Raw genomic sequence first — 13,531 nt, 5'->3', positions numbered from 1 at the left:
GTAATCTGCCAGTACCCTATGTCAAAAAATTCTACACACCAGCAGTGTGTGAGGAGACCTGAAAGTGGCACATGGCAGAGTGTGGCGATGGAGACAGCAGCAATGGGAGGCCGTACAGGGAACCATGAGAGACTCTGGACCTGGCAGCAGCATGAGGAGGCGGTATATAGGGGCCTATGGCAGATTAGGGGCCTGGCAGCAGCTATAGGAGGCCCATAATCTGCCAGCACCCTATGTCAAAAAATTCAACACACCAGCAGTGTGAGGAGACCTGAAAGTGGCACATGGCATGAGACACTGTGGACCTGGCAGCAGCATGAGGAGGCGGTATATAGGGGCCTATGGCAGATTAGGGGCCTGGCAGCAGCAATGGGAGGCCCGTAATCTGCCAGCACCCTATGTCAAAAAATTCTACACACCAGCAGTGTGTGAGGAGACCTGAAAGTGGCACATGGCAGAGTGTGGCGATGGAGACAGCAGCAATGGGAGGCCGTACAGGGACCCATGAGAGACTCTGGACCTGGCAGCAGCATGAGGAGGCGGTATATAGGGGCCTATGGCAGATTAGGGGCCTGGCAGCAGCTATAGGAGGCCCGTAATCTGCCAGCACCCTATGTCAAAAAATTCTACACACCAGCAGTGTGTGAGGAGACCTGAAAGTGGCACATGGCAGAGTGTGGCGATGGAGACAGCAGCAATGGGAGGCCGTACAGGGACCCATGAGAGACTCTGGACCTGGCAGCAGCATGAGGAGGCGGTATATAGGGGCCTATGGCAGATTAGGGGCCTGGCAGCAGCTATGGGAGGCCCGTAATCTGCCAGCACCCTATGTCAAAAAATTCTACACACCAGCAGTGTGTGAGGAGACCTGAAAGTGGCACATGGCAGAGTGTGGCGATGGAGACAGCAGCAATGGGAGGCCGTACAGGGACCCATGACAAGACTCTGGACCTGGCAGCAGCATGAGGAGGCGGTATATAGGGGCCTATGGCAGATTAGGGGCCTGGCAGCAGCTATGGGAGGCCCGTAATCTGCCAGCACCCTATGTCAAAAAATTCTACACACCAGCAGTGTGAGGAGACCTGAAAGTGGCACATGGCAGAGTGTGGCGATGGAGACAGCAGCAATGGGAGGCCGTACAGGGACCCATGACAGACTCTGGACCTGGCAGCAGCATGAGGAGGCGGTATATAGGGGCCTATGGCAGATTAGGGGCCTGGCAGCAGCTATAGGAGGCCCGTAATCTGCCAGCACCCTATGTCAAAAAATTCTACACACCAGCAGTGTGAGGAGACCTGAAAGTGGCACATGGCAGAGTGTGGCGATGGAGACAGCAGCAATGGGAGGCCGTACAGGGACCCATGAGAGACTCTGGACCTGGCAGCAGCATGAGGAGGCGGTATATAGGGGCCTATGGCAGATTAGGGGCCTGGCAGCAGCTATGGGAGGCCCGTAATTTGCCAGCACCCTATGTCAAAAAATTCTACACACCAGCAGTGTGTGAGGAGACCTGAAAGTGGCACATGGCAGAGTGTGGCGATGGAGACAGCAGCAATGGGAGGCCGTACAGGGAACCATGAGAGACTCTGGACCTGGCAGCAGCATGAGGAGGCGGTATATAGGGGCCTATGGCAGATTAGGGGCCTGGCAGCAGCTATGGGAGGCCCGTAATCTGCCAGCACCCTATGTCAAAAAATTCTACACACCAGCAGTGTGTGAGGAGACCTGAAAGTGGCACATGGCAGAGTGTGGCGATGGAGACAGCAGCAATGGGAGGCCGTACAGGGACCCATGAGAGACTCTGGACCTGGCAGCAGCATGAGGAGGCGGTATATAGGGGCCTATGGCAGATTAGGGGCCTGGCAGCAGCTATGGGAGGCCCGTAATCTGCCAGCACCCTATGTCAAAAAATTCTACACACCAGCAGTGTGTGAGGAGACCTGAAAGTGGCACATGGCAGAGTGTGGCGATGGAGACAGCAGCAATGGGAGGCCGTACAGGGACCCATGAGAGACTCTGGACCTGGCAGCAGCATGAGGAGGCGGTATATAGGGGCCTATGGCAGATTAGGGGCCTGGCAGCAGCTATGGGAGGCCCGTAATCTGCCAGCACCCTATGTCAAAAAATTCAACACACCAGCAGTGTGTGAGGAGACCTGAAAGTGGCACATGGCAGAGTGTGGCGATGGAGACAGCAGCAATGGGAGGTCTCCCATTGTCCCAACATGGCCCAAATAGTCCCAACATGGGCCCCCTGGCCACGCTTGACTTTCTGGCCACATAGTCGACATACGGCTACGTTTACTTCCTCGGGCGGCTTGACGAAAAACTGCCACACCGCCGAGTAGGAAACTTTGCCCCCGATACTCCTCACTGGCTGACTGCTGCTTCCTCCGTGCACACCGGCACCATTACTGGCCGTGGTGGTAGGCTGCAGTGGAGCTGGTGCTCTACTCCGTGGCCGTTTGGCTCCACTGACACTGCTTCCACTGACACTGCTGCGACCCTGCTGCTGTCTCCTGGGCAACCCACCGACTGTTTCGCTCACTGCCAAGCTGCCACCCTCTTCTCCTGATGATGCGGAAGAAATTGCCTGATGACGACGAGGCTGCCAAGTGCGATCAACCTCCTCATCATCAAGTAGGGTCTCCGCCTCACTACTAGCCCCCTCGGCTGCGTCTGGGTCAGGAGACAGACCTGTCTCTAGACCGGCTACCGGGCCACTCTCCTCGCCACTACTTCTTCGCCTAGCTGCTGAAAAGGCGGATGTCTCCCCCCGTTCCTGACCGCCCTCTGTTAGCTCTTCCTCACTGTACAGTGGGGCTGAGCCCACAGCATGCGATACTTCGCTTGGTGAGGGAACACCAAAGGACAGGGGCAGGTAGAGGACACGTGATTTCAGTGGGCTTGGTCCCGGGCCATGCCAACTAACGGTTGTGTCTGACGTACCCACCGACCGTTGGCTGTAGGTGTCAGAGGTGACCTGGGAAGAGGAAGACGACCGAGCCAACCAATCGATGACGGCAGGGTTGTCGGTGGAGACACGACCGCTGGATGACACCGGGAGCACTGGCCTCTGGCTGCGAATAGTGCTGCCTCGACCCCTTCCTCTGCTGCCACGTCTGCTCGCTCCTAAAACATTGCCTCCTCTGCCACTCCTCTGCATGTTGTCTGACATACTCTTTAATTAAACGATTATGTGTCCCTGAGTAACAATTCTGTGTCCCTGAGTAACAATTCTGTGTCTGTGCGAGTAACAATTCTGTGGCCCTAAGTAACAGTTCTGTGGCCCTCAGTAACAATTCTGTGTCCCTGATTAACGTTTCTGTGGCCCCAAGTAACAGTTCTGTGGCCCTCAGTAACAATTCTGTGTCTGTGCGAGTAACAATTCTGTGTCTGTGCGAGAAACAATTCTGTGGCCCTAAGTAACAGTTCTGTGGCCCTCAGTAACAGTTCTGTTTCCCTGAGTAACAATTCTGTGTCTGTGCGAGTAAGAATTCTGTGTCTGTGCGAGAAACAATTCTGTGGCCCTAAGTAACAGTTCTGTGGCCCTCAGTAACAGTTCTGTTTCCCTGAGTAACAATTCTGTGTCTGTGCGAGTAAGAATTCTGTGTCTGTGCGAGTAACAATTCTGTGGCCCTAAGTAACAGTTCTGTGGCCCTCAGTAACAGTTCTGTGTCCCTGAGTAACAATTCTGTGTCTGTGCGAGTAACAATTCTGTGTCTGTGCGAGTAACAATTCTGTGTCTGTGCGAGTAACAATTCTGTCTGTGCGAGTAACAATTCTGTGGCCCTAAGTAACGGTTCTGTGGCCCTCAGTAACAGTTCTGTGTCCCTGTGTAACAATTCTGTGTCTGTGCGAGTAACAATTCTGTGGCCCTAAGTAACAGTTCTGTGGCCCTCAGTAACAATTCTGTGTCCCTGATTAACGTTTCTGTGGCCCCAAGTAACAGTTCTGTGGCCCTCAGTAACAATTCTGTGTCTGTGCGAGTAACAATTCTGTGTCTGTGCGAGTAACAATTCTGTGTCTGTGCGAGTAACAATTCTGTGGCCCTAAGTAACGGTTCTGTGGCCCTCAGTAACAGTTCTGTGTCCCTGTGTAACAATTCTGTGTCTGTGCGAGTAACAATTCTGTGGCCCTAAGTAACAGTTCTGTGGTCCTCAGTAACAATTCTGTGTCTGTGCGAGTAACAATTCTGTGGCCCTAAGTAACAGTTCTGTGGCCCTCAGTAACAATTCTGTGTCTGTCCCTGAGTAACAATTCTGTGGCCCTAACTAAAGTTTCTGTGGCCCTAAGTAACAATTCTCTGGCACTCAGTAACAATTCTGTCTGTCCCTGAGTAACAATTCTGTGGCCCTAATAACGTTTCTGTGGCCCTAAGTAACAATTATCTGGCACTCAGTAACAATTCTGTCTGTCCCTGAGTAACAATTCTCTGGCACTCAGTAACAATTCTGTCTGTCCCTGAGTTAAAATTCTGTGGCCCTAAGTAAAGTTTCTGTGGCCGTGAGTAACAATTCTCTGGCACTCCGTAACAATTCTGTCTGTCCCTGAGTAACAATTCTCTGGCACTCAGTAACAATTCTGTCTGTCCCTGAGTAAAAATTCTGTGGCCCTAAGTAAAGTTTCTGTGGCCCTGAGTAACAATTCTCTGGCACTCCGTAACAATTCTGTCTGTCCCTGAGTAACAATTCTCTGGCACTCAGTAACAATTCTGTCTGTCCCTGAGTAAAAATTCTGTGGCCCTAATTAAAGTTTCTGTGGCCCTAAGTAACAATTCTCTGGCACTCAGTAACAATTCTGTCTGTCCCTGAGTAACAATTCTCTGGCACTCCGTAACAATTCTGTCTGTCCCTGAGTAACAATTCTCTGGCACTCAGTAACAATTCTGTCTGTCCCTGAGTAAAAATTCTGTGGCCCTAAGTAAAGTTTCTGTGGCCCTGAGTAACAGTTCTCTGGCACTCCGTAACAATTCTGTCTGTCCCTGAGTATGAATTCTGTGGCCCTAACTAGCGTTTCTTTGTCCCTAAGTAACAGTTCTGTGGCCCTGAGTAACAATTCTGTGTCTGTGCGAGTAACAATTCTGTGGCCCTAAGTAACAGTTCTGTGGCCCTCAGTAACAGTTCTGTGTCTGTGCGAGTAACAATTCTGTGTCTGTGCGAGTAACAATTCTGTGGCCTTAAGTAAAGTTTCTGTGGCCCTCAGTAACAGTTCTGTGTCTGTGCGAGTAACAATTCTGTGTCTGTGCGAGTAACAATTCTGTGGCCCTAAGTAAAGTTTCTGTGGCCCTAAGTAACAATTCTCTGGCACTCAGTAACAATTCTGTCTGTCCCTGAGTAACAATTCTCTGGCACTCAGTAACAATTCTGTCTGTCCCTGAGTAAAAATTCTGTGGCCCTAAGTAAAGTTTCTGTGGCCCTGAGTAACAATTCTCTGGCACTCCGTAACAATTCTGTCTGTCCCTGAGTAAAAATTCTGTGGCCCTAAGTAAAGTTTCTGGGGCCCTAAGTAACAATTCTCTGGCACTCAGTAACAATTCTGTCTGTCCCTGATTATGAATTCTGTGGCCCTAACTAGCGTTTCTTTGTCCCTAAATAACGATTCTGTGGCCCTCATTAACAAGTCTGTGTCCCTGAGTAATGGTTCTCTGTCCCTAAGTAACTTTTCTCTGTCCCCAATTATCGTTTCTGTGGCCCTAACTCTGTCCCTGTCCCTAGTACAGAGCGGTCTGCCTCTGTTCAATAACTGCAGGCAAATGAAGAATTCCAAAATGGCCGCTATTTATAGCTCGACCATTACACAGTGCTGGCTGGCTGGCTGCTGATTGGCTGATGCGATCACATGTAGTTGAGGAATGCATTATGGGTCAGCGCGCCTTGTCTGCGCGCCTTCCCAGACATCCCCGCTCCGTCGCCGCACATGTCAGCCGCCATTTTCTGAAAAATTTCGATTCGCGCGTCCGAATTAGGCTATTTTTCGGATTCGGCACGAATCGAAATTTTTCCGATATTCGACTCGAATTCCACTTCGGATACTTCGATTCGCTCATCTCTAAACACAACCTCAGACTGCTAACTGGCCAATGCAGAAGCATCAGCCCATTTGTGAAGGCATCCCTCTGCTCATACCACTTTCCTCTCTTTTCGGAATATTCTTTAGTATGGGCATTAGACAGGCATTAATGAGCTTTAGTATGGGGGTTAGACAGGCATTAATGAGCTTTAGTATGGGGGTTAGACAGGCATTAATGAGCTTTAGTATAGGGGTTAGACAGGCATTAATGAGCTTTAGTATGGGGGTTAGACAGGCATTAATGAGCTTTAGTATGGGGGTTAGACAGACATTATTGAGCTTTAGTATGGGGGTTAGACAGGCATTGATGAGCTTTAGTATGAGGGTTAGACAGACATTGATGGGCTTTAGTATGGGGGTTAGACAGACATTAATGAGCTTTAGTAAGGGGGTTAAACAGGCATTAATGAGCTTTAGTATGGGCATTAGACAGGCATTAATGAGCTTTAGTATGGGGGTTAGACAGGAATTAATGAGCTTTAGTATGGGCATTAGACAGGCATTAATGAGCTTTAGTATGGGCGTTAGACAGGCATTAATGAGCTTTAGTATGGGCATTAGACTGGCATTAATGAGCTTTAGTATGGGGGTTAGACAGGCATTAATGAGCTTTAGTATGGGCGTTAGACTGGCTTTTTATAAGTGTTAAAACACTCCCCAAACGCCGTTGTGCAGTTTTGAAGCATTTTATAAGCGTTTGACAAACATTAAAGCCACACCACAAACTAAATAAACTGTAATGTTATTAACGCTCTGCAACCGCATGGCAAATACCTGCCAGTGCGTTTGAGGAGCGTCACCATAGACTTGAATGGGAGGCTTTGAAAGGTTTCAAACTCCTGACTCGACATGAGGCTTCAATTTTGAAGCGACGCGACACTAATGCTAATCTTTTGATAATGTGAACAGCACTGTGTGCTGCCCATAATATAATTTTGCATAGGCGTTTCAGGAGAGTTAAAAACGCACCTCAAACACCTGCTGTCAATGCCAGTGTGAACTACGCCTAAGAGTTATGGGAAAAAGATGTCTCCAGTGAAGGTTTATCACCAGTCCTTGTTTCCACAACAACCCAAAATTTTCAAAATCTAATTGTCACAGGGATAAAAAAATGAGGCGAAATCTTCTGAACAGGGGCACAGACAGCAAAACAAACATTACAGTGGTGTTAACCCTTCCCTATGCTATCCAAAAAAACTTAATAAATTCTTCTTGCAAATTCAACTTAACATAAACTGTAGCTGCTGACTTTTAAATAACAGACACTCTTCTGTCCCTTTATCCTGCGATGTCCTCCCCGCAGCCCATTTCGCCGGCCGTCCTGTGTCCCAAGCACCGGCATCTTCAATGTGGGCACCTGGCTGTGACAGTTTGCGGCTTCACAGCTGTGTGCCCACTGTGCATGCGTGAGTAGTGCTGCACTTTGTGAATGGTTCTATAATCTTCTGGGACCTGTCCCGTGTCTCAAAAGACTGCGGGGAGGGAGAGGGAGAGACAACTTCAGCTTCCTATCACGTGGGCAATCGCAGCGGAAGTGGGAGCGGGTACTTGTCAAATTCGGGCTTCCTTCCTCTCCACTCCCCAAAGGTGCCAACCCTTAATGGGAAGCGGGGGACGAAGCCTTAAAGCGGAACTTCTCCTTTTGGGCGGAGCTTCACTTTAAGAACAAACCTACAGAACCTATCTTGTTCGTAACCCAGGGACTACCTGCACATGAGGCTAAGAGAGATCAGTGCTATTACCCTAATCAATGTCCCCACTACAGGCTGCTGAAGGCTGAGGGTCGTACATCATATACCAAAGGGCCGTATGCGGTTGAGCACCAGGGATCTAAACAAATCCTATAGCAACAATGCAATCAATTAACTACCATAAAATAGTTTGAGATATATATGTACACAGAAAACATGATAATATTACTTAAGAACAAGAAAGAGCTTTGGCGTGTTACTGATTTCAGTTTTAAAAAAATAAAATAACAATAATAAAATATTGACGTTTTATGTTATTGTTATAGTGTTTATAATCTATTGTGTATGCTGTTCTACAGAAAAATCTCTCCTGGCTCTCATCCTACCTGTCACAACGCTCCTTCAGCGTTACCTATAATGCTACCACCTCCCCCTCACTCCCCCTCTCTGTTGGGGTCCCTCAAGGCTCCGTCCTTGGGCCCCTTCTCTTCTCCATCTACACCTCCTCCCTTGGCCAACTCATACACTCTCATGGCTTCAACTACCACCTATATGCCGACAACACACAAATCTATCTCTCAACCCCCCACCTCACCACCTCAGTCTCCGCCCGAATCACACACCTAGTGAGCGACATATCAGACTGGATGTCGCTCCACCTCCTTAAACTGAACCTCTCCAAAACCAAGTTTCTTGTCTTTCCCCCAGCCCAGACCCCACCCCCCATTGACTTCTCCATCATGTCCAACAACCCCACCATCAAACCCGCCCCGCAGCCAAGAGTACTTGGTATCATTCTGGACTCCAACCTATCCTTCCAGCCCCAAGTCCAATCTTTAACAAACTCGTGCAGACTCCACCTCCGCAACATCGCCAAAATACGCACGTTCCTAACCCCAGAAACCACTAAACAGCTCATCCACTCCCTCATCATATCACGACTCGACTACTGCAACTCACTCCTCACTGGCCTGCCTAGCCGCTGGCTATCACTGCTTCAGTCAATCCTGAATACGGCTGCCAGACTCATTCACCTTTCCAACCGCTCCATCTCCGCCACCCCCCTCTGTCAATCCCTCCACTGGCTTCCAATTGCGCAACGGATCAAATTCAAAATCCTAACACTGACATACAAAGCCGTCCACAATACTGCCCCGAACTACATCACTGACCTAATATCCAAGTACCGCCCAGCACGCACACTCCGCTCCTCACAAGACCTCCTTCTCTCTAGTTCCTTGGTCTCCTCCTCCCATGCCCGCCTCCAGGACTTCTCCAGGGTGTCACCCATCCTCTGGAACTCCCTACCCAACCCATCAGATTATCACCTACTCTCCTCTCCTTTAGGCGCACCCTGAAAACCCATCTCTTCAGGGAAGCCTACCCCACCCCCTGCTAACTTGCCGACCTCCTCCACTCTTCCTACCACTCCATCCCCCACAGCTATCTCCTCCTGTGCCACCATCCCCTCCCTCTTAGATTGTAAGCTCGAAAGAGCAGGGCCCTCGATCCCCTCATGTTTTGCATTGTATTGGTATTGTTCTGTCACATGTTCTGTCCCCCTTTGTAATGTACAGCGCTGAGCAAACTATTGGCGCTTTATAAATACTGTATAATAATAATGATAATAAAGGTATGATATTCCTAAATTCTTCACCTATGTTTTTTCAACAGGCTGGCTGCTAAACAGGGCAGCACAATGGCTAAATGGTTAGCACTTCTGCTTGGCAGTACTAGGATCACTGGTTCAAATCCCAACCACGGCACAACCTGCCTGGAGTTTGCATGTTCTCCCTGTGCCTGCGTGGGTTTCCTCTGGGTACTTCAGTTTCTTTCCACACTCCAAAGACATGCTGGTAGGTTAATTGGCTCCTGTCTATATTGGCCCTAGTATGTGTATGTATGAATGTATGTTAGGGACCTTAGATTGTACACCCCTTGAGGGTTAGGGACTGATTTTAATGTACAATATATATGTAAAGTGCTGCATAAACTGACAGCACTATATAAGTACCTGAAATAAATAAATAACAAACAAGGTCTGGATTTAGCGAGAGAAGCAATCTCTTTCTTGTGGTTATCTATTGATTTATTTCACTAAAGCTGGAGCTACATTAGCTCCATATATCAGAACTGTCACTTACACAGAAGCATCAAAGATAAACAGGTATATTTAATAGTATTAATTGGGCTTGCATTTTACACAAAAATAGGGTTCTTTTGAATAACATTCAGACAAATAAAATGTTTGTACAAAAATGATTGCAAAACAAAGGTAAACGTTTATACTAGTCTAGATTCAAGGTTATGTTCCGTAGGCTTGTCCCTACTGTAGAAGATTTTAGAAGCACAAGTTCAATTCATCCCCATTTCTAAGAAATTGCCAACACAGGTGGAGGATGAATTATATAAGGAAGAGTAACAATTTACTGTATTGAAGAAAAAGTGTTAAGAGTATAGTGAAAAGTCCTTGCCAGTAATAATATTTCAAAATATATAGTATATAGCAGAATGCTGGCTTTTGTCAAAGTTAACATTTATACATAACACTTAAGTGCCTTATCCTAGGACAGAGTACAAAAAAACATAACGTATTACCTCTCTGGTTTATTGGGTCCTTGGCCACATATGCTACATAGTCTGTGGTGTCCTATTAGAGAACAGAAAAGTATCACTGACCTTATTCATATTCTAACCTAGGAATGACCAAAATATATGTAAGTCTTACCACATCCCCTCCTGATGCAAAGGAGATGGCTTGCATGTGATGATTAGCGATTATCTGCACATAAAACATAACGTACATGTATTGCAGTCATTTTACATATACATACAAAAGAATAGATTTACAATTAGTGATGGGCCGAACACCCCTGTATTTAGTTCGCAGTTGAACATTCGAACCCAGTGAAAGTTCGACCGCAAACTTCAAACTCATTGCAAGTCTATGGGCCTTGAAATTCAAAAGTGCCCATTTTGAAGGCTTATATACTAGTTATTGGCCATAAAAGGGGTATGAGAATTTGGGTACTGCTCTGAGGGACATGAATCAGGGAAAAAAAAATTCAAAAAGTACAGTTTTTTAAGAAGTAGTCATTTTTCATTGCTTAAAGTAAAAAAAAAGAAAAATTCCTTTAAATATCACGCCTGGGGGTCCCCTTAAACTACCTGCAAAGTTGCTCATCTGTACAATGTATAGTGACGTCACTGCTAGCTCTGCCCAATTGTTTATACCTGACCCACAAATGTCAGATTGTCTTGTATAGTGTGGGATGGGGACTGTGCACTGTGAGAGTGCAGTGTATTGTGGGGTGTTTGATGGGTGAACAGTTGGTGTTGCCTTCACACCGTAACCCTTCAGAGTTATTCTTGACGAGTGTAGGAATTGGCACTGCTTTAAAATACTGAAATTATATGCACCTGTCACAAAGGTGCAGAAAATTTGGGACTTGTGTGTTGGTGGTGTCTAAACACTGTAACCCCTCACAGTTACTCTTTTTGTGCACAGGAATGTGTTAAAAATTGTTAACAATTTGTAGAAAATTGTAAAAAAATTTAATTAGATGCACATGTCAAACTGGTGCAGAAAAACTGAGCCTTGGGTGTTGGTGGTACCCTAAACCAAAAACATTGTTGGAAGCTAGCATAATCGGGATTCAGAAATAGGATAGGCAGCATAGGCAGTCTTCAAGGGATCCCAGATCCCTAGCAAATTCAATCAGTTACATCAGCATCAGGGGCTTGATAGCTGCTGTTGATCAAGAACTGATTCATTTTGATTAATGTCAGCCGGTCAACGGAGTCTATGAACAGACGCAGTCTTTTATCCATCACAAAACCTCCAGCAGCACTGAATGTTAGAAAGCACGTTGGATACAGGACAGGCCAGTAGCTCTATTGCATATTGAGCAAGTTCTGGCCAGTGATTCATCCTCAAGATCCAGTAACCCAGTAGATCCTCAGTTGGAAAGGTCTCCAAGTCTGCTCTTGCCCCAATCCTGCACCATATGATGCAGACGCTGCCGATGGGTGCTTAAACCTGCCCTGGGCACTTAGGACTAAAAAATAGTTTAAAAGGGATCGGTCAGCTGGCTGCCTTCTCTACTGCTCTGCCTTTGACTGAATGAAGCCTTAGAAACACTTTGACCAGGAAATGGTAACCTCCCAGTGTCTGGAAAGGTGTTACAGAAATTTTTCTTCAAGGTGTCCTCAAGATGTTTCATCCTCGGCTCCCTCTGCGAAGGCAGGATGAGCTCTGCAACTTTACCCTTGTAATGTGGATCAAGAAGGGTTGCCAACTAGTAATGATCCTTAATACCAAAAATCCTCTGGTCTTTTCGCAGACTTTGGAGAAACAGGGAACCCATGCAGTGTAAGTTTGAGGAAGCAGGAGATTCTGAGTCTTCTAGGTCACTGAGGATGACACCGTCAGGAACTACCTCCTCCCAGCCTTGTACTACTCATGGCTGGGTTTCTGGGGAATGAAAACCATCCCTTGAAGACTGCCGTATGTTATCCTTTACTTCCATGCTGCCACAATCCTCCTCTTCTTCCTCCCATCTGTTCTGCAGCCACAAAGGAATGGTATCTGCATAAAGGGGGGCCTTGATAGGAAAGGAAGTCATGCTCTTCCTCCCGCTGTTCTGCCTCAAGTGCCCTGTCCATGATTCCATGCAGCGTGTGCTCCAGGAGGAAGATTAGAGGGATAGTGTCACTGATGTATGCATTGTCGCGGCTCACCATCCTTGTGGCCTCCTCAAATGGTGACAGGACAGTGCATGCATCCTTTATCAGCAGCCACTGCTGTGGTGAAAAGAAGCCAAGCTCCTCTGAGCCTGTCCTTGTGCCATACTCACACAGGTACTAATTGATGGCCCTCTGTTGCATGTGCAGCCGCTGCAGCATTGCCAATGTTGAGTTCCACCTGGTGGGCATATCACAAATGAGGCAGGTGGAATTCCCGTTAAATGTCAGCCAGCCAAACACTGACAGTGTTTGACAGACAGAAATGGCTACAGACTTTTCTGGCCTGCCTCAGAAGATCTTGAAAGTCTGGGTACCTGTTAAAGAAATGCTGCATCACCAAATTCAGGGAATGAGCCAAGCATGGAACTTGTGTCAAGTGACTGCAAACAGCAACACTGCTGCACATGTGTTAAAAAAGCCCACACCAATTAACTTTTGGAAATCAGCGGGGAGTCAGCAGCGTCCTTCACCTGTGGAGCTCTGTCATGTGATGCAGTAGTGTGTTCCCCCTATGCCTGCCCCTGGCCCTAGACATCCTGCCTTGTTGGAGTTGTGCTTCCTCCTCACTTTCCTCCTCTGTTCTCTCAGGCTCCAAAGTACAGTCAGTGACCTCATCATCCCCTCCCTCCTTGTCTCTAGAGCCAACTTGGCAGTATGCTGTGGCTGGGGGAACATGACTGCCAATTTCTTTTCCATCGTTGGCACCCCCTCTCTCTAGGCTCACGTCACTCCTTTCTTCAACCCATGTCATGTTTCACATGACTGTCATATTGACTGTCATATGCCTTTAAGTGTTTTCTATATTTTGTTTCTGCTCCTCCCTTTCCTTTGGTTTAGTTAATGCTGTATAGATATCCCACCCATTTTCCCAGTAAGGCATTGCAGCAAGCCTCATGGCATGGAGCAGAAAACATTATGAACTTTTGACCTATCGAATGTTCAATTTGTAAGATTCTCTCAGTTTATGGAATAAACTTCAGAAGATCTGCAAGATGTCTTATCGATTGAGTCACTGACTGTGGT

At 47.4% G+C, this 13,531-nt stretch overlaps 1 protein-coding gene across 1 annotated transcript in view; it reads right to left on the bottom strand.

The window, feature by feature from the left end:
• LOC149470058 (SHC-transforming protein 2-like) overlaps positions 1–13,531 on the bottom strand; it is a 59,441-nt gene that overhangs the window by 38,734 nt on the left and 7,176 nt on the right. Inside the window, exons 4-5 of the mRNA XM_089667004.1 lie at positions 10,491–10,544; positions 10,361–10,412 (exon numbers count right to left, since the gene is read on the bottom strand). Of these exons, the coding sequence (XP_089523130.1) occupies positions 10,361–10,412; positions 10,491–10,544 (106 nt within the window). The remainder of the gene's footprint in view (positions 1–10,360; positions 10,413–10,490; positions 10,545–13,531) is intronic.

The sequence above is a fragment of the Staurois parvus genome, unplaced genomic scaffold, assembly GCF_062004578.1.
Source record: "Staurois parvus isolate SC_StPar_1 unplaced genomic scaffold, SC_StPar_1.0 ptg000053l, whole genome shotgun sequence".
Classification (NCBI taxonomy): domain Eukaryota; kingdom Metazoa; phylum Chordata; class Amphibia; order Anura; family Ranidae; genus Staurois; species Staurois parvus.
This window is presented reverse-complemented; position numbering and strand designations above follow the sequence as displayed.